The following is a 22,655-nucleotide window of genomic DNA, read 5'->3' as shown; positions in this document are numbered from 1 at the left end:
AAAGAGGTTCCCGTGTAGACTATACTACTCTCCCAACTTTCTAATAAAATAACCATAAAAAGAATAAAATGTCATACAATCACTCAAAGATTACAATTTTGTAAAATAAAATGTACCATTTCTTTACAAACATTTTTAGAATTGTTACAGAAAATCTACGAAGGAAACAGTCAGAAGTGAACACTTAAATGAATGACGTAAAGAAAAATAGTTACTAAAATGAAGAACTACAGGGAAAATTTTTTAGTTGCTCAAATTAATGATCACTGAAGTAGAGAAAATTGAATGAATCACATGAAACACATACTTCAAAAACTGCCTCTGAATCCAGAGTAAAAGAACAAAAAAATGGAAATTTAAAAGATAGCTACTGAGGTTGAAGAGCACCACCCTTTAGTACAGGAGTTGCTAAGATACATATAAACAATCATAATAGAAATGATAACCAAATTTATAATTGAAGAAAAGCATCCTCAAATATAATAAAACAGCAAAATATAGGAGCACATGAAAATTGAAATGATTCATCACATTGGAAAAAACTGAAGTCCAATTAATAGACTCATACACTACTTTATAGATATACTAACAAAAATCTGCCAAGAACATCTTAAGGAATTCAAGCTTTGACAATGGAGGGGAGAAATTCAAAGGAAGAAATATAAAGGTGGTCCTTCATCTCCTGTGTAGTCTACATACTAAAGAATCATAAACTTGAATCCAACCAGCTCTTTCACATATAGGAAACATGAAACAAATCTGCAGAAATTAAGTTTAGAAAAGAAAATGCCTATGTTCTGTTTGGAAACACCTATTAAAGCATACATCAAATAATCAAGAGCTAAGCTGAAAGTAAGAAACTAAATATAGAAAAGCTATATAAATGATTTCAAAAATTATCAGCAAGTACATCAAACTTATCAAAATTATCTTCGGGAGAAAGTTTTTAAAAAGTCATGTCTATTTAAACTGCAAAATAATTAAATGCTGAAATATGCAATTTTATATTTTTGTGCTTTGAACTGTGCATTTAATTGTCTTTAATGGCATGTACTTTTATAGTAATAAACTTTGTGTAAGAAATATTAAATGTCCTTTAATTTTACATCACCTATGAACTGATTAGCAAGCCTTTGCTATATTTATACAAGTTCTCGATGATTATTAAACCCATTGATTCCAAGGCCAGAAATTTATGCTACAACTAGGTACCATGGGTCAAGTTGAAGCAAACATTACTTTATTAATATTCTATTCTGGGACAATTTTTAACCAATTGCAAATCTATATAACTATAAGCCATGCCCCCCTAAGATTTCTGCATAAAACCATCAGCTATTTTATTCAAATCAGGAGACGTTATGTCTGTGGAGTTATTCTGATTTAACAGTCTAATAAGCTATCAGAAACAAACAAAAACAAACTGAAAGCAGTTAGCCTAACTCAGCATAGTTTGTTCTTAGGGAATTGGTACTACCTCCTAGGGATCACTTATACCTTTCTAAGTATTCACGATTCTCCTTTCAAATCAATCATTTATAAATTTTGCCACAGTAACAGAAGAGTCACTGCCACACCACATCAAAATTCAAATGTTTTTCAAAAAGTTATTTAATTATCACCAATAATTTGACACCATTCCCACTTTAAAATATTACAAAAAGTACAATTAAATATATATCTACAAATGTCTAATGTCTTAAGATAGCTTTCCAAATGAATCTGGAAGCAAGATTTTAAAATCTATCCAGGAGGGAAAGATGTATTTTTGTTTATTTACTGAGAATCAACTGAATTCTAAGACCACACTGGATTTTATGAAGTTTAATTTAATTAATGGACAGAATACATCATTGAATGGATAGGCTTGTGTTCATGTAGAAGGTGAGAAAGGTAAGGCTCAGATCCATGAAGTGACCATCTAAAATCACACAGATAGTCATTCTGCTATCACAGAGTTTGAATCCAATAATTTTTATAGTACAATGGTGATTCTGCTTTATGATCTGTTAACACCACCCAGTATCCCTTCAGCACTGATCTTTGTCTCCCATGTGACCTTTTTTTAAATCAAGTCTAGTTTGGAAATTAATTCCAAAACATTGAAATTGTTTTCTTCAAATTTTTCCCCAGTGGAAGCTATTTCTATAACTTGGCCCTATCAGCACATTTTCTATTGGATGTCCCTATTTTGTCGTATTACCCTGTATACCACCTTCCAACTTTTGTGCCTGTTCTGTAGATATCTGACCCCTTGGGAGAGTCCCTGGGTATCCCCGTGCTGCCCCTTCCTCACTGGGGCCATTTGTGATTAGACCACTTGCTAGTATCATCAAAAACATTTCCCTCTTAAATTTTAGACCTCTTCTTTTTGTAGTCTGATCTAACTGCCATTATACCTTGTTCTTCATTCTACTTTGTGTCTATAATAATAATAAGACAGTTTCTCTTCCCCTCAAACTTCCCTATACTTGCACTATAAACAAATTATTCTTTCCAAAAAAATTATTAAAATGAGAACAGTGCCACATGGCCCCAATTTTACCATAAATATCCTGGTGGTTTTCCCAGACATTTGGCAGGGACTGGTTAGAAGACAGTCACTGAAGACCAAGAAAACCTGGGGTAACTAGATAGATGATTCCACAGTCACTGACCATCAAAAGCAATGGCCAACTCAATGAAACTGCCTTGCTACTACTTCAGAGGATATAGAGTCAGGGTCTTGCCACACGCTGGAGGTCTCACTGTAAATTTTTCCTTCGTCTCAGAAGAAGTGCTTGGGATAACTTCTCTGGCATCCAAATGTTCCAATTCATACAAGCCCAATGAGGTGGTTATTCTCAGCAGCTTACAGTCTTCTCGCCCCATGGAAGCTACTTTCTCTGTACATCCACCCATTTCTTTCTCAAGTTTTCACTGTTCATTTAATGATTATTTCTCTTCCTGCTAACCCTAGACTAGCCTCTGTGTTATCTCACTCTCTCTAGTCTAATCATTCGTGCATTTTCCCAATCTCTAGGAAGTACTAGCTAAGTGCCAAGCACTGTGCTTACCATGGAAAATTCTAATATGAATGTGACACAGTGCCTGCCTCAAAGAATTCTAATGAAGGCAAGCACTTACAAATGAACAGAAATTATTATATTCAATCATAAGTCCAATGAGAGAAACACAAAGAGAACAAATAAATATGCAGTCAAAATTCAGTTTAAGAAGTTCTTTTTTTTTTTTTTTATAAATTTTATTGTTATATTCCCCATACAATTGCAGCCCCCCATTCTGACCCCAATCCCTCCCCTCCCGCCCCCGCCCCCCTAAAAGTGTCTCTGGTTCATAGTTTTTTGTTGATTTTGATTTTCACTTTCTTATAGTTATTCATTTTCCTGGTCCCTTCTAATAGAAGTTTCCATAGAAAATAGTAAGAGAATAAGAATTCCGCAAAATTAAAAACAAAACAAAACTGTACCTTGAAAAGAAATCAACTCTTAAGTATATTGAGATCCATAATAAGGCTTAGCAATTTGATGTAGTACAGAATATACATAATGTTCTAAAAGTAAGGCTGGAAGGGTGGCCAAGGTCAGGTAAAGATGCTGTGCTAAGGAAACTGCATTTTAACCTGAAAGTCATGGGAAACCACTGGAGAGTTATAGACAATGAACTGACTTGATCAAAATTTATTTTACAAAACTGATTTTGCTGGCAACATGGAGAAAGTTTGAAGGAGTGAAAAGAGATAAAAAGGAAAGTCAGAAAGGTGTTTAATAGACAAACTGATGATCAAGACTGGCCTTGGCAGAGGCAATAGAGAAATGACACTTATCTGAAATATGTAGGAAGGAGAATGGATATAATCTATTGGCAGAGAAGTTCTGGAGAGTGTAGAGCAGGTAGGTATTCAGAATGATTGAGTCCCTGCTTGGTGAAAAAAAGTGTTTGAAGAAAGAAAGGGTAGGAAAAATGGGTAGCATGAGAGGACGCTTAGTACAAACTACTGGTTATGCTACTATAATGATGGAGACATATCATTATACATTTATCAAAATGCATGGACTGTACAGAAGTGAGTCCTAAGTAAATTAGACTTGAGTTAACGATCATGTATCAGTGTTGGTCCATCACGTGTAACACACTAATGCAAAATGTTAATAATAGGGGAATGTGGTATAATAGGTTATATAGGAACTCTGTGATTTCTGCTCAATTTCACTGCAAGTCTAACATTATTCAAGAAAATCATCTATTTTTAAAAAACAGGAGGTAGAAGAAATACCTATCTGAAATCTCCCAACACCTTGGGCATGTCAACTTTAGATTAGTCATGGTGGAGGGTCATCTTTTTGAATACAGTCTACAAAGAAGTTTGTAGTTCCTATGGAATGCAACACCTGCTTCAGAGGGCTGTACTTTATGTTTTTGACATTACTTTCAGAACAGGAGGCTGCAGTTTTAGATGTGACAGGAGAGAAGGGAGCATGCACCCCTCACAGGAGTTGCATGACACATTTGCCCATTACAAACCCAGATTTCCTGAATTATGTAATTCTTGCTAATATATTGTAGAGACATAACCCTGAGTATGAATACAAATTTTACAGCCAGTTTGTGCATATGGATGACTTATCACAACTGTAAAATCTGGAGGTTTACAATTCATGAATCTCACAGTTCAAATGTGAAACAGTACAGACTGAATTTCATAGATTCTAATGCATCTATGAATATAGGAGCAATAGAAGAATAAAAAGGATGAAAAAATCAAAAGATGTGGAAAATCTCCGATTTGATCTTTTAGAAAAAGGTGTACTGTCAACACTTTGTCCAGCAGGAGACTGATATGTATACCCAACAAAAGAATTTGCCCTCAAAATGAAAATAGAGGAAAGCAAAACAAAGCCAACTCCACTCTTGCATACAGAGATATAAGCAAAGTGTGATGCAAAGAAAAGAGAACACAGTAAACATGCATGACTTCAGAGTTTCAGAGAGGCATTGTAAACACCCAGCTGTTACAGTCACACATCTAGGGATATGCTATTCAGACCGGTCTGATGCCAAGAAAGGATATTTTGATTTTTTTCTGAGCTAACTCTTTATCTTGGATGTTCCCATCTGAATTTCTGAATTATATAGATATAGATATAGATATAGATATAGATATAGATATAGATATAGATAGATATAGAACAAAGAGAAGAAATTGCCCTTCAGTAATTCTGCATTCTAAATGAAGAATTCTAATGTGCACTCCCTGCCCACCAATCACATGTCGAAGCCCTTTTCCTCAATGCAATGGTATTTGGAGGTGGGGTTTTGGGGAGGTAACTAGGCTTAGATGAGTTCCCAAGAGGGTTCCCCAATGATGGAAACAGTGACTTTTATAAGAAGAGATACCCGGGGTCTCTACCATGTGAGGACATGACAGTGAAAGGGTGGTGACTTGCCAGCCAGGAAGAGGGCTCTCGGCAAGTACCAATTCACTGCATATAGATCTTCCCAGACCCTAAACTGTCAGAAATAAATTTCTGTTGTTTAAGTCCCAGTCTGTTATTAGGTTGTGGCAGCTGAGCTGTATCAGGCATTATGCTAAGCACTATACAACAGGGGACAAACTATACAACCTGGATGCACGATTTCATTATCTAGGAGAATAGATGCACATTAAACAAAAAGTTAGCACATAAATACAAAGAAACCAAAAGTGATAATTGCTGAGAAAGGTAATAGAGTCTATGAATGGGAAAAAAATTAAGATGATTTAAACTGAAGTATACCAAGGAAGGTCTCACTCTGAGGTAAAATTTGAGCAGAGACATGAAGACTGAGTCAGAATTGGCTAGATAAAATAATGCTTCAAAAATATGACTAGCTTTCGTGAAGCCCACAGAGCAGGAAACTACCTGTGACATTTGGGGATATTTGATAAAGCAAGAGCACTGAGAGATAAGATTAGATAAAGCCAGATAGGAGAGCACTCAGTATGTTCCTACAGCTTTGGAGAAAGTCTTAAAACCAAGTAATGCTGCTTTTCTAAATTTTGTTCTTTCTCAAAACTAATTTCCCCTATATTTTGCATGTATATATAATTTCTTAGTAGGATCTTATCTAGTTCTGTTTTTTATTAGTATCTTCTGGGATTATTCTGGAAATTGCATTCAATCTATAGTTCAAATAGAAAGATTTGCCATCTCAGCAATACTAAGTGTTCCAATCCATGAATATTGGATATCTCTCCATTCATTTGGGGCCCTTTAAAATTTTGGTCCATAACATTTTCCACTACAGTTATAATTCTTACATATCTTTCAAAAATGTATTCCTAAAAATTTTATGCTCTTGATTCTATTGCAGTTGTTCAAATACATACACATATATGTGTGTACATGTGTATATATTTATTTTCATATACTGTCTTTGTTTTCTGCAACCTATGAATATTTATTAAACTTTATTAGAAGATTGTTAAGAATTCTGCACAAAAGCCATAATGCCATCAGAAAATAAAGACAGTGTCCCACCTTCCTTTCAGGTCTCTGCTTTTTATTTCTTTTACTGCTTATTGCCAGGCAACAAACTGGCAAACAAAATTCCTAATACTTGAAGAAAAGCAGGCAAGATGCCATCATTAAGTATATTGTTAGAAGTCAGTTCTGTGCTTGTGCTCTTTATCAAGGTATAGAAGCTTGCCTTTTGTTATTTTTAAAAATCATGTATGGAGTCAAATTTTGTCAGATGGTTTTGCGCATCACTTAAGATGATCATAGGATTTTTGTCCTTTATTTTGTTAATGTGGTGAATCATATTGACTGGTTATCAGATATTGAAATAGGCCTGTATCCTGGGGGATAAAACTCTATTAAATATGATGTATTATTTTTTCACGTGTGTGTGTGTGTGTGTGTGTGTGTGTGTGTGTGTGTGTGTAGAGAGAGAGAGAGAGAGAGAGAACTAGATTCAATCTACTATCTTTTTAAGGATGTTTGTGTCTAGGTTTATGGGGGATAATATCCTTTCTGGCTTTTGGTATCAGAGTTATGGCAGTTTCATTTAATGAATTTTTAATGTAATTTTTTTAAGATTTATTTATTTATATAAGAGCTGGGGTACAGGTCAGAGGCGCGGGAGGGTGAGAGGATTCACCAGAGACAGAGCAGGGAGCAGAACAGGCAGATGGACCGAAGGCACTGCTGAGCAGAGCAGCGGGCTGACAGGAAAGGTCTGTCACGCCATGCGGGCATCTCCCTGGCCAGCTGGGAATAGAACTGGCACTGCAGAGGCTGCAGACAGCTTCATAGAGCTATGCTCAACCCGCTGCGCCACACATGAGGCCCTCATTGAATGAATTAAAAAAAAAAAAAAACATTTTCCTCCCCCTGAATTTTCTGAAGGAGCTTATGATTAGTGTTATTTCTTTGAATGTTGGACAGAACTGTCCCAAGAAGCCATCCAGACTAGGAATTTCTTTTGTGACAAGGCTCATAAATCCCATATTTGTAATAGATATATAATCAGATTTTCTGTTTTTAAATTGTTTTTGTAACTTGTTTTTTTAAACAGTATTCATTTCATCTAAGTTGATGAATTTTTTTAATGATGTCTTATTATCTGTGTGATGTGTAAAAGATCTTATCGTGAAACTACCACCTTCATTCCTGATAATGGCAATTTCAATTTTTCTTTCACTTACTTTTTTTATTACTCTTGTTTGGGGTTTATCAATTTTATTAAACTTATCAGACAACCAGCTTTTGATTTTGCTAATTTTCTATCTTATAACATATATTGTATTTCTCCCTCTAAGATTATATTGAATTTAGTTTATTTTTATTTTATATATATATATTTTAAAGGATTTATTTATTTATTTATTTATTTATTTATTTATTTATTTATTTATTTATTTATGCAAGCACTGGGTACAGTCAGAAGTGCCAGAGGGTGAGAGAATTCACCAGAGTCAGAGCAGGGAGCAGAGCAGGCAGAAGGACTGAAGTACACTGCTGAGGGGAGCAGCGGGTGGGTGGAGAGGTCTGCGCGCCATGTGGCACCCTCCTCCTGTGGCCAGAGAGTAGCTGGGGATTGAACTGGCGCTGCAGAGGCTGCGGGCAGCTTCACAACCCAGTGCTCAACCACTGCGCCACCGGGGAGGCCCTATTTTCTATATTTTTAAGACAACTAAAAATCTTTAAGCATTTTTGCCTCTTAAGTAAGCAGTTGAAGCTACAAACTTTCATTTAAACATTATTTTAGCTACATTCCACTAATTTCCCATATTACCTAAATAGAAAAAAAAATACATTTTTTCTTTTGACACATATATTTCAAATTGTGGTATTTACATTTCATTATGGATTTTTGAGATTATTTATTTTTATTGATATCTAACTTTAAAAAATATATAGTGATAGAAAATACTCTAAGATTTCACACTTGAAATTTACTGAGATTTAACTCTCTAGCCCAATGAGTGATCTATCATGGTGGATGATCCAGGTATACTTGAAAAGAATGTGTATTCTGAAATTGTTGAGTATAGTTTCATAAATGTAAATGATATCAAATTACTTGATAATATTATTGGATCTTCTGTTGTCTTCTTGACCTTTTGTTTACTGGTTATATCAAATTTTAAGAAAATGAAGTTAAAATTTGACTATTTTAGATTTTTCTATGTCTCCCATAGGAGACAGATTTTGATCAGATTTTATATCACACACTTAGATGATTTGTTATTAGGTGCATACATATGAAGATTTGCTGTCTTTCTGGTGACACGCCACTTTTATTATGTAATGTCCCTTTTTATTCCTTGTCAAAGAAATCTATCTTGCCTGACATTAGATAATCTGACCAGCTTTCTTATGCTTACTGTTTGTATGGCATACTTTTCCCCTTCCCTCTTATTCCCCCCTGTGTCTTTATTCTTAAGCTTTATTGCAGGGCCTCCCCTGGCGGTGCAGCGGTTGAGCGCTGGGCTGCAAAGCTGCCCGCAGCCTCTGCAGCGCCGGTTCGATCCCTGGCCTCCGGCGAGGGTCCCACATGGTGCACAGACCTCTCCTGCCACCCGCTGCTCCCCTCAGCAGTGTATTTCATCAGTCTGCCTGTTCTGCTCCCCGCTCTGGCTCTGGTGAAGTTTCTCACCCTCCTGCGCTTCTGACTGTACTCAGTGCTTGTATAAATAAATAAATAAATCTTTAAATAATTAAAAAAAAAGGCTTTATTGCATAGAGGATTCAAATAAGGGATCAGGAAAAAAAGTAATTATAATAAAGTAAATATCAAAATCAACAGGTAAATATAAACCAGAGACTTTCTACAAGGGGAGAGAGGGGAGTAGGATCAAAACAGGAGTGGAAAGAACACAAGGGACTGTGGTGATGGTACATGGATGAATTGGTGGTGGGAATTTCACAGGGACTATAACCCACATGAGAAAGCATACATTGTACAAAAATGAAGAATGATGGAAAAATATATAAAATAAAATAAAAATAAAAAAATAAAAACACAAGCAAGGCACAGCCAATTAATTGCACAAGTTTCCCGTCAGATTGCTTTCAGACAGGTCACATTCCTAGGACATTAATTTAACTTTTCATTGAGTCTATAAGTATATGAGTATAATAAAGTGAGATTTTGTGAAACAAAAAATAAAAAAAGCTTTATTGCATATTTTTCCAGTTTTATCATTGTTAATGATGGGAGGTCTAGTTCAATGGCATTTGCTCCATCATGGTATATAGAGAAAGTCAGATTCTTATGTAAGAGTACTATCAATATGCACTGCCTTCCTTTTCCAGTTCGTGGTACCCCAAAGGCAGGAACTGAAGTGTAACTCTGTTAAAATGCATTTGTTAGATGCATTCAATCACTTCAGGCTACTAGAATTTTTTAGGTCATTTTTCTAATACAAGGCAGTGCTATCCAAACTTTAATGTAAATAAAAATCAGTTGGAGACCTAATTAGACATAGATTCTGATTCAGGAGATGTGAGGTAGGGTTTGAGATTTCAATTTATGCCAACAATGCTGCTCTGCATGTACACACTGAATAGCAAAGATCTATAGGAGTTGCTAACTCACATAGAGTCATTCAGGTCTTCTGTATTGGAGGTCACCAACTTGAATGACTTCATGGTGGAAGGTGGCTTTGTGAGAGTGTAAAGCAGGCAGGTATAATAGAACAGAATGGTGGGACCAGAGGTAACCTGAAGAGTGCTAGCACCACCAAAAGTGTTCAAGATTAAATATTTAAAACACCATGCTGCCTGCAAAACAAGCTTAGAGGTAAATTCAGATCATTTCCAATTGTTTACGATTCCTTTTCAATGTAGTTATGTCATATATTAATTTTAAAAGTGGAATGAATCCTGACAACCAAACCATAATTATCCATGATAAACAGACTCTAAGTTCAAGCTACAAAGGGCAATTGACCAGCACTGGGTTTGGACATGATTGAGTAATTACACTACCAATAGCACAATGGATTAAAGAAAAATTGATAAATTGGACTCATTTTGTATAACTGATAATTGACAACTAACGGCTCAGTTCATATTTTCCCCATTTTATCTTCAAATATAAATTTATCTTAAACCTGACATGTGTGTTAACACACACATATATATGTACATACATATATATGTGTGTGTGGAGGGAGGGAGAGAAGGAGAGAGAGGGGAAGAGGGATAGAAATATACATATATGTTTATGTATATAGAGAGAGAGAGAAAGAGAGAGCATTTCATTTTTTAGCACCAAATAATATTTCATTACTTGGAAGCACCCAATTTACTTATCCATTCACCCCTTTAAGGACTCTAGGTTGCTTTCACATTTTGGAAATTATAAATGCTACTTTAAAAATTCATGTCAGGTTTTTTACGTTGATATGTGTTTTCAATTCATTTGGGTAAAAACTGTTGTTAGTGAGAATACATTTAGTTTTGTAATTAACTGTCAAACCTTCTCCCAAAGTGGTTGTACCGATTTGAATTCCCACCAACAATGAAATAGAGTTCCCGTTGCTCTTCATAATCACCATTTGGTGGTGTCATTGTTTTGCATTGTGGTAATTCTAATAGGTAAGGTTTTTTTGTTTGTTTGTTTTTTCAATTTCCTAATTATAAATATATGCTATTGAGATCTTTTCACATACTCGTGCTCCATAAGTATATCTTCTTTAGTGAGGTATTTGTCCATATATTAAGCCTACTTTTAAAATGGGTTGTTTGCCAAATGCCCAAAACTAGATGACTGGATCAAGAAGATGTGGTACATATACACAATGGAATATTACTCAGCAATCCAAAAAGACAAACTCATGCAATTTGCAGAAACATGGATGGAGCTAGAAGGGATCATGCTCAGCAAAATAAGCCAGAAAGAAAAAGGAAAATACCAGATGGTCTCACTCATAGCAGAAATTTAGAAATATAAATAAGGGGCCAGGAAAAAGACTAATTATAATAAAGTAAAAATCAAAATCAACAAGCAACTATAAACCAGAGACACACTGGGGGGGGGAAAGGTAGGAGGGATTAAGGTCAAAATAAGAGGGGTGGGAATTATATGGGGACTCTAACCAAGATGAATTTTTTTTGCATATATTGTGCAAAAATTTTGCATACATAGTGCAAAAATGAAAAGTGATACAAAAAATATATAAAAATAGGGCCTCCCTGGTGGCCCAGAGGTTGAGCGCTGGGCTGTGAAGCTGCTCGCAGCCTCTTGCAGCACTGGTTCGATCCCCAGCCACTGGCGAGGGTCCCACATGGCGCACAGACCTCTCCTGCCGCCCGCTGCTCCCCTCAGCAATGTATTTCATCGGTCTGCCTGTTCTGCTCTCCGCTCTGGCTCTGGTGAATTCTCTCACCCTCCCATGCTTCTGACTGTACCCAGTGCTTGTATAAATAAATAAATAAATCTTTAAAAAATATATATATATAAATAAAAAAATAAAATGGGTAGTTTGTTTTCTTATTATTTAAGAGTTCTTTGTATATTTTGGATATTAATCCTTTATTTGATATGTCTTTTGCAAGGATAGTCTCACAATCTGTGACTTATTACATTCTCTTAACAGAGTCTTTGTCACAGATTTTTTTTTTACATTCCCTTTTTTATTTTATATATTTTTTACATAATTTTTCATTTTTTTGCACAATGCATGCATTTTCATCTTGGTTATAGTCCCCATACAATTCCCACCCCCGTTGTTTTGATCCTACTCCTACCTCCCCCTCCCCCATAGTGTGTCTCTGGTTTATAGTTGCTTGTTGCTTGTTGATTTTGATTTTTACTTTATTGTAATTAGTCTTTTTCCTGCTCCCTTATTTAGGTTTTCTAAATTCCTGCTATGAGTGAGACCATCTGGTATTTTTCTTTTTCTTTCTGGCTTATTTCACTGCCATAGAAATTTTTAATTTTAATAAAGTCCAACGTATCAAAATTTTCTTTCATTGATTGTGGTTTGGTGCTATATTTAAGACATTACCAAACAAACCTTAAGTGATCTAGATTTTCTGTTTACCATAACATTGAAAATAATGATAAATTATTTACAATCAAAAGGTAACACCAAGTTTTGTTGTAATGAATGCTATTTCTTTACATCTAGACAACTGAAAGGATAATTATCTGGGCATTTAGGCTCCTATAAGTTCAATCTTTTTATTTTCCACTCTGAAATTGTGTATGTGTGGGCATAAGACAAAGCTCTTATTATGGATTGCCTACCATTTCCTAATTTGGCATAAGAATTTTTCCATAGGAAGACTGCTCATTTTGATTTATAAATTTGGTGTTTCCAAACTAAATGAATAGACAAACTATCATCTTAAATACCATAACTGAGCTATTTATATCAAACTCCCCATTTTACAGATAAGGAAACTAACAATCAGAAAAAGCAAGTGAATAATACCATACAGTCACTGGTGACAATTTTAACTGGAGTTACCCAATTCCTAAACTACCTTCTTCTCTTTCTCACCTCCTAGCCATGCTGCTTTCCCTTGTCTAGGACTCCTGATATCAGGGATATCCCTTTGACTACCAAGGTCTTTGTCAGCAATGATAGTATATAGTCTTAGATAACACTTCCTATGCACCAGGTAATGTGTGTTTTTTTTTAAAGATTTATTTATTTATTTATGCAAGCACTGTATACAGTCAGAAGCGCGGGAGAGTGAGAGAATTCACCAGAGCCAGAGCGGGGAGCAGAACAGGCAGAGTGACGAAGTACACTGCTGAGGGGAGCAGCGGGTACGGCAGGAGAGTTCTGCATGCCATGTGGGACCCTCGATAGCAGTCGGGGATTGAACCAGTGCTGCAGAGGCTGCAGGCAGCTTTGCAGCCCAGCGCTCAACCACTACGCCACCAGGAAGGCCCTGTGCTAAGTAATGTTTTAAATTCTAACAAATGTTGCTTATTCTCCTATAATAACCCTATAAATATATAGGGTGTATAGGGTTATTATATAACCCTCTAGTATAACCCTAGAGATATACTCTAGTCTTACCTTTATGAATAGATGAGAAAAGTGACATATACAGAGAGGTAATGTAACCTCCCAAGATCACACACTATTATGTGGGGAAAATGATTTGATCCCTGATAGTCAAGTTTCAGTGTCTATGATAGGTTCTCTCTCTTAGATGTGCTACTGTGCTCTTGTCTTCCAACATAAGCCCCTAGACCAAATGTGACCTCTCTCAAAATTGGGTGCTACCTACATAAGATTTTTAATCATAACATTCCCAAATACAGGGCATTGATACCTACAGTGTCCAATCACCTACTGATGTAACTTTTTCAAATGATTCTGCTTTCATCATATTACAGGTAAAGATCTATTTATAATATAAATAGAGATGAAAGTAATGACAGTATTTTGAGACTTTTTTTACTGAGCCAAAAGTGAGATACGCCCTCCTCCTCAAAGGTACATCATATCCACTCCAAATGAAAAGTCAAAATTTGCTTAAGTCAAATTTGTTTAAGAAAAAGTCAAAATTTGCTTAGTACATCTCTATTCTCTAAGATTTTAGTCTCACTTGAATACCAGCTTTCTATTTGGTTTTTTAAGGAAGGTATAAGTTCCAAAGACCAGGAAAATAACTACAAAAATTTAAAAGGGTAATTGCAATCATTATGAAATGGTTTTATATTAGCATTTAAACGAGAGGTTGAAGATCATTTAGATAATAAATATATGTCAATAAGAAAGGACAGATGGACAGATATCCATCATCTTCATTCCTCCAGACAACTACTGAAATGACCAGTTAATTTTTTTAACTATAGGGGATGATGTATCATGAACCTAAGGATGTATGCTATCCACTTCACAGATATTTGGGGAAGATGGAAGCAAATTAGTGGGAGACAGCAGTAGGAGACTCAAATTTGTCTTGCTTTGAAAGTACGTGATCTCAGTGGATTTCCTTTTATATCTACATAGCCAAAATAGTTCAAAGTAGCAACAATGGAAGGCTCCCAGATTCCTCTGAGCTCTGCAGGATACAGTGTGCAGAAACCCCAGTTCACTGCCATTTGTCTCTGATGCAAAGAATAGCAAAGCCAGAAAAGAGGTTAAGAAAAATGAAACTATGTTTTTTATTACTCTTGTAGGGACTAGATCAATCATACTTCCAAAAATAGAAAATTTATCACCAGGGCAAAAACTAGAAAGGGAAAGTTTTCCCTCAGACATAGGAATGGCAATGGAAATTTACATCACAGGCTCTACCCACACATACAAGCCAAGGTTAAGATATGAGAGAATGTTTCTTCCTACATCCAGGTATACTATTGAGAAATCCTTTAACTATAGGGGATCGTGTATCATGAACCTATGGAAGTATGCTATCCCCTTCACAGGTATCTATCTGCTTATGTAATGGATTTTCCAGGTTCAAGAAAGAGCAAATGATATATTAAAAAGAGCATGGAGGCATAAAGAAAGGATTTACCATGAAATAAATGATGTATAAATGTATTTATATTTGTTATATTATATTATACTATAGACACTAAAAACATTCTGTTAGAAAAATATATGCCAGATGTCTTATTTGGTTCCCCTCTATTCCTGCTATAAGTGAAACCATGCAATATTTTCCTTTTTCCTTCTGGCTTATTTCACTGAGCATAATTCCTTCTAGCTCCATCCACATTGCTGCAGATGGCATGAGTTTATCTTTTTGATTGCTGAATAATATTCCATTGTGTATACATGCCACATCTTCTTGATCCAGTCATCTATTTTTGGGCACTTGGGTTGTTTCCAGAGGGAACCAAATTAGACATCAGTATAAAAATAATAATGGTACAAAACACAACAAAGCAAAAATAGACAATTATAAATCAGAGACATCCTGCAGGGGGGGAGGAGGGAGAGGGATCAAAGGGAAGGAGGGAGGAGCACAGGGGACTGAGGTGATGGTGCACAGGTTCATGGGTGAAGGAAACTCTATGGGGACTACACCTGAGTGGGTGGGGGGAAGCAAATATTGTTTAAAAATAAACAATGAGGGCCTCCCTGGTGGTGCATGGGGTTAAGATGCTGCCTATGGGGGCCTCCCCAGTGGCACAGTGGCTGAGCGCTGGGTTGCAAAGCTGCCTGCAGCCTCTGCAGTGCCATTTTGATACCCGGCCGCCGGGTGAGGGTCCCACATGGAGCGCAGACCTCTCCTGCCGCCCGCTGCTCCCCTCAGCAGTGTACTTCGGTCCTTCTGCCTGCTCTGCTCCCTGCTCTGGCTCTGGTGAATTCTCTTACCCTCCTGCACTTCTGACTGTACCCAGTACTTGCATAAATTAATTAATTAATTAATTAGTTAATTGATTAATTAATCTTTTTTAAAAAAAAAGATGCTGCCTATGAAGCTAAACGCAGCCACTATGGCCTGAGTTAGATCCCCAGCCAGGGAGAAACCCACATGGTGCAGCAGACCTCTCCTGACTCGCCTGCTGCTTCCCTAAGGAGTGTATTTCAGTAGATCTGCCTGATCTGCTCCCCACTCTGTCTCTGGTGAATCCTCTCACCCCCTGCATCTCTGGCCTATACCCCAGTTCTTGTATGCATAAATAAATCAATCTTAAGGCCTCCCCGGTGGCGCAGCGGTTGAGCGCTGGGTTGCAAAGCTGCCAGCTTCCTCTGCAGCACCGGTTCAATCCCAGGCTGCTCCCAGGCCACCGGAGGAGGGTAGCACATGGCGCGCAGACCTCTCCTGCTGCCCGCTGCTCCCCTCAGCAGTGTACTTCGGTTCTTCTGCCTGCTCTGCTCCCTGCTCTGGCTCTGGTGAATTCTCTCACCCTCCTGCGCTTCTGACTGTACCCAGTGCATGTATAAACAAAACAAACAAATAAATAAATAAATAAATAACATGCCTCTATAAAAAAAAATCAATCAATCTTTAAATAAATGAATAATGATGTAAAAAGCTAAAAAAAATAATTAAAAAAGAAAAATGTATGCCAGAGAAGTAAAGTAAAACATTTAAATGTTTGTTTTACTCTTAGTATAATTCACAATAGTAAGGATTCATTATAACAAAAAACAAAAATGGCATCCATAAACAGTGACTGAGACATGGAAGAGGTACAAACAGAGTGGGAAGAAGAAAGAACTAAGGGAACAACAACAAAAAAAAAACATATACAAATAGAATGTATAGGCTCATTACCAAACATATGAAAACTGGACAAAATCTAGTCAAAAATATGCAAGATAAACTGAAGACTTCTCCAAGAATGAAAAGGAAAGCAATAATGAACCAAAAATGATCAGAGTACAATAGATATGAAGTCCTCACAGTTAATGTTCCCGGAAACAAGACAAGGATAAATGGGGGGGGGGGGATTAAATGATAAAATTAAAAGATAACTACAAGTTTCTTTTTGCCCATCATTTGGTCCCACAGAATTTGAATAAGCATGATTAATGGCATGTAAGTTGACTATTAAATATTGAAGGACATTTTTAAATTTAATGATATTTAAAAGGTTAACTACAAAGGAGAAAGAGCATAAAAAGAGCAAGTGGGTGACGGGGAAGAAAAAGGAGAGGAGATAAAAGAAGATAAAGAAAAGGTGTCAGAAGGAGGGCACAGTGCAAGAGGGAAAGGTGGGAGCAAGCAGAGGAGGAAAGTGGCAGGAGAGGGAGGTGGAGATAGTGGAATGGGATTGTTGGGAGAGGGAGGCGAGAAGAGAGAGGAGGACACAGGAAGAGATGTGAAGAGAGAGCTGAAGAGAGAGTAGAAGAAAGGAAAGGGAAGTGGAGGGAAATTAGCAGGTGAATGGGGCATTTTCACGCTTCCTATAGCATTACATACACGAAGAGCAGTGGAGCAAGTGCACTATTTTAAGGAAAAACATTGTGACACAAGAATGTTAAGTCCAGGTAAGTTTTGATTCATGTGTAAACACAACAGAAAATGATTTTCAGATATTCTGGCTCACAAAATATACCACTCTTGCTAGATACATTGCTGAGAAAAAAAAATCACCAAAATAAGAAATGAACAATGGCTAAATCATAGAATTAAGAGACATTCAAGAAGTTTTAAAACCATTGGAACATAGAATATAGTCCAAAAAATGACTGTGCATGTGGATGAGATAAGAATGTTAGGTACCAAATATATATTTTACAGAAACCAAAATATTCTTTTTGAGAAAAGAGAAGCACCACAGTAAACTGGGTCTAAAATATCAAGATTCTATCAATATAAAGGGTTTAGCAGGTGGAAGGGAAATGAAAAAAAGTGGTATGATCTCACAAAGGAAGAAATATGAAAATTTGTTTCATTCTTCATTCTGAAAGAGAATTGGGTGTGGGTATATTGAAGTCTAAACATAACTGCTGGAGGTTAAAAGAGAATGCTTAACTTTAGAAGGATTGAGGGTGAAGGAGAAAGTAGGACAGGGACCATAGTAATTACAATGATAATTACATGCTAAACATCATGAAAACTACTAAAAATGCATAAGTAGAAATGAAAGAAGGCCAAAAAGATTTATAATACCTTGTCAGTAGGTAAATATTCTACTTTACAAAATAGATTAATATAACTGAATCAGAAATCTAATACATATTTAGAGAAATACCCAAAGCATAATGATTCAAACATAACAAATATTTTTCAGAGAAATACACAAAAGTAACAATCAGAAAGAGATTGTCACCATTTGACAAAGTAGGCTATAAACTATTATGAAACACTAAATTGGAAAAAGATAACATATTAATGAAGATGAAATCTTAACAAAGTTGTGTTACAGATGCACACATGTACATAACAGCTCATCCATTACATAAGGCAAACTTCATATAAATAAAAGAGCAAAGATGGACTCAAGATACACAGAAAAGCAAATTTCCTATATATTTATTTTAATCATATATTAAAAGGAATGGAAATGAAAGCAATATTCAAAGGCATAAAAGAAATTAAAAATACAGCAATGGATGAAAAAAGAGGAATTAATAAAAGAAAAAGAAACTAGAAAAGTTACTTTTTATTTTTTATTTATTTATTTTTTTTTTAGAAAAGTTACTTTTTAAAAAAATCACTAAGTGATTATATCAAGTGCTTCGTGTGCCATATGCCATAGCGTATGTTTAACATATCTTATGTCTTCTGGTCCTCCTAACACCTCTAGCAAGGTAAGTAATTATCATTCTCTATGAGACATGAGAGGATTAATTACATCTCAATTGACAGAACAGTTTGGACTCTGAGAGACAACTCTCAAGCTTGCACAAATAAGACTGTGGTCTAATCTGATAGGGAGAAACAAAAGAAAGTGTTGAGAGTAAATCAAATACCCAAGCCTGATGGGAGACATCAAGAAAAAGTTAAACACATGTATATGAATACAAAAGAAAAAAGGAAAGAAGGAAAAAAACACAATAACAATAAAGGAAGTTTTTTAAAGTATTCATGAATAAGTGTGCATTTTAATTCCACTTTAAATAATGAGTAGGAAAACCAGCAGAAGCTCAATGAGGAAACTGAGGACTTGAAAATACTATAGATCAATTGGGACTAACAGACATGTGTACAGAACACTTCTCCAAATATGAGCAATTTTCTCAAATGCACAAGGAATAGTGTCTAGGATTGACAATATATTAGTCTACAAAATGAATCTTAACATTTTCAAAATACTGAAATCATATAAAATATCTCTTTAGATCACAATAGAATTAAGCTACAAATCCAGAACTAAAGGAAAAGAGGAAAACTCCAGCGTGGAAATTAACACACTCTTAAAAACCAGTAGATCAAAGAAGGCATCACAATAGGAAGAAGAAAATACAGAGATACAAACAAAATGAAAATAAAAGCACACCAGGGCTTCCCTGGTGGCACAGGGGTTAAGTCATAGTCCTATCAAGCTATTACCAGCCATTGGAACATGAGTTTGATCCCCAGCCAGGGAGCTGACACATATGGAGCAGCAGACCTCTCTTGTCTCACCCACTGCTCCCCTCAGCACTGTAGTTTAGTACATCTGCCTGTTCTGTTCCCCACTCTGTCTCTGGTGAACCCTCTCACCTCCCACACCTCTGGCCAACACCCACTTCTTGTATGTATAAATAAATCAAAAAAAAAAAAAGCACAACATACCAAAATTTACAGGATTCAGGGAAAGCAATGCTAAGAGGAAAATTTATAGCTCTAAGTGTTTGACAAAAGAAGAAAGGTCTCAAATCTACAAGTTAACTTTATACCTCAGGGAACTAAGAAAAGAACAAACTAAATCCAAAACTAGCAGAAGAAAGGAAATAAACATTAGAGCATTAGAGCAGATACAAATAACATAGAAAATAAAAAAGTAGAGAAAATCAATAAAACCAGCATTAATTCTTCTAAAAGATCAACAAAATTGACAAAAATTGACTAAGACAAAAAGAAAGAAGACTGAAGTAACTAAGATAAAAAGGTGTTGAACATAACTACCATCAAGGAGAAACAAATTAAAACCACAATGAGGTTATCACTCTACCCCCGGCTAAATGTAAAATAAAAAATAGAGAAGATGCAAAGAAACTAGATCATTTCTACACACTAGCACAAATGTAAAATGGTACAGTCTCTCTGAAAAGCACTTAGTAGTTTCTTATAAACCTCAAATTGCAATTACCACATAACCCAGCAATTGATCTCTTATGCATTTATCATGTATAAATGAAAACCAGATTCACTTAAAAACCTGTATACAAGTGTTCATAGCAACTTTTGTTCATAAACACTCCAAAGTGTAAACAGCCAGATTCATTCAACAGATGAATGGTCAAACAAACTGGTACATGGGATACTACCCAGCAACAGAAAGCAAGAATACTATGAATACAACCCAGAGAAACCTCCAGAGAACCATGCTGAATGAAAAAGCCAATCCCCAAAAGGTATAATTACACTTAAGTAACATGTAATATTTGAAATAACAACATTTTAGAAATGGGCAACATATCAGTGGCTGCCAAGGAATCAGTTTGGATTGTCAAGGAAGAAATGTGGAGGTGGGTGTGATTATAAAAGAACAACATAACTTTGTGAGGATAAAATGGTTTAGTATCTTTACTGTGATGATGTATATAAAAATCTACACATGATCAGATTATATAGAACCAAATGCACATGCACATGTACACACAGACAGAGAAATGAGCATAACTGTAGGGAGAAATCTAAATAGACAAGTCGGTTGTATTCCTGTCAATACCTTGGTTGCAACATGATACTACAGTTCTGCAAGAAGTTATTAGGGGAATCTGATTAAAGGATATTATTAGAGCCCTCTGCATTAACTCTTCAATTTCATGTGAATTTATAACTATCTCAACAAAAATGTCAATTACGAAAAAAATAAAACCTAGATAATATCATACTGAATTTTGAATCTTACTGAAGGTGTTTGAACTCTTATGTGAGCAGGATGAGTATGGATGATTTGATCAGGTCCTGGTTCAAAACAATCAATATAGAATAAGGAATCAAAGGAGAAATTACTGAAGCCAGGGACCCAGAAAATGATGCTTAGGGACCAAGCGAGATGCTACTGAAGCCAATATTGCACCCTCATACCCAAGGAATGGTAGTCATTTAGAAACCAAATATCTAACAAACATTCACTTTGTTCAAGTTTTTTTGTAATTTACACCATATGTTGGAATTTAACGATAAAACAAAGGCATTGCCAAGTAATTTCACTACTTTGAATTAACTCTTTTATGCCATGTTTTTAACCTTTTTTGGTAAAATGGAGAAAGAGTTTCAGGATTTGGTTTTAATAACGTTATGATTTTTGTGGAAATAAGTGAGATAAGTTTTCTAATCACTGATAATTGGCATGTTTTTAAAAATAATCTTAAGGTGTTTGAGGATTTTAAAAATCTATTAGACTTGTGACTTTCATTAGTTTTAATTATATGTTTAGATTATGATTAAATAAGTTTGTAGTCAATGTCTAAATGTCTGAGGAAATTTAATTTGTTAACTTTAACATTCTGATTTATTAGTCATATCAGCAGTATGTAAATGTTTGGAGAAAGAATTTTAATGAATTTATACATCTATTTAATTGTGCATGAAATAAAATACAACAGGAGTGGAGCTCTTCATGCAGTAAGGATTCCAATTATCAAACTGCAGATCTGGGATCTAAGTTCATCTCCAAATCTGCAAAATGCCAGGCTGACCTGGACAGGTCTGCCTCCTCTCTCTACATCCTTTCAGAAATGAATGACCCCAGGTCTGGAAGCAAGAGCAGAGCTTACCGTATGGGGTTGTCCATCCTGGACACTGTGAGGAAGGCAGCAAGATTGGCTGTGTAGGAGGAGCACACGATGAGGGTGAAGAGCCACCAGCTGCCCATCACAATGCGCATGGCCATGGAGTTCACCGAGGATTCACCCCCTTTGGGAGGAAAGCAAAGTGGATTGGTCTAGACATGTCCCTCTCACTCCCATCCCCACCCCATGGAAAGGTACCTCTTTGAGGTCAGGCAAAGGGTCTTGCCAATGGTGGTACCCCAAGAAGCAGGGATTGGACTTCCCTCTGGGCATGAGAGGATGTGTCAACTCTGGAAAGAACAGTAAGACCACCACTCTTGGAAAAGGCTGGAAAACCACAAAATGTGGAAAATCCAAGGTTGGCCTTTTGTGATGCAAAGTTTGTTAACATGCCCAGTGTGTTGTTACATTGAATAATGAATACAAAATCTTCCAGATAGAAAATTCTACTTCACAATGTTAAGAACTTCTATGGCAGAATGTGAGGTCCCGTTTCAATTTCAAATTCACATTGAGTCATCTCAGGAATTTACCTCCTACCCAGAGGGTTCCCTAGCTTACTTTTAAATCTCAGAAATGAGATGTACCATATCCTTTTTATTAATATTCAGCTCTCACTAGATGACTTTTTTTCCCCAGGATTTTCAGAATTCATTGCATGTGACTTTCAGGCAGAATCTGCTTCTTTGAGGCCAATTATTTTTCCTTCGTCCCTTAGGTGGTAGCAGAAGAAAGCTTCTTACTGACTCCTCTTATATAACTTCACAAACAGGTGATACATATTTTGCCATGGGGCAAACAGGGCCAAGACCCACATTAAGAACTTTGCAATTTGTCATGGCAG

General features: G+C 36.0%; 1 protein-coding gene across 1 annotated transcript in view; it reads right to left on the bottom strand.

The window, feature by feature from the left end:
* Nucleotides 1-22,655, bottom strand: part of GRID1 (glutamate ionotropic receptor delta type subunit 1) — a gene marked incomplete at both ends in the record, with an annotated part of 601,422 nt that overhangs the window by 83,701 nt on the left and 495,066 nt on the right. The window contains one exon of the mRNA XM_084245065.1: nucleotides 21,797-21,935. Within this exon, the coding sequence (XP_084101191.1) occupies nucleotides 21,797-21,935 (139 nt within the window). The remainder of the gene's footprint in view (nucleotides 1-21,796; nucleotides 21,936-22,655) is intronic.

Source organism: Talpa europaea (genome assembly GCF_964194135.1).
Source record: "Talpa europaea genome assembly, chromosome: 10".
In the NCBI taxonomy this organism is placed as follows: domain Eukaryota; kingdom Metazoa; phylum Chordata; class Mammalia; order Eulipotyphla; family Talpidae; genus Talpa; species Talpa europaea.
This window is presented reverse-complemented; position numbering and strand designations above follow the sequence as displayed.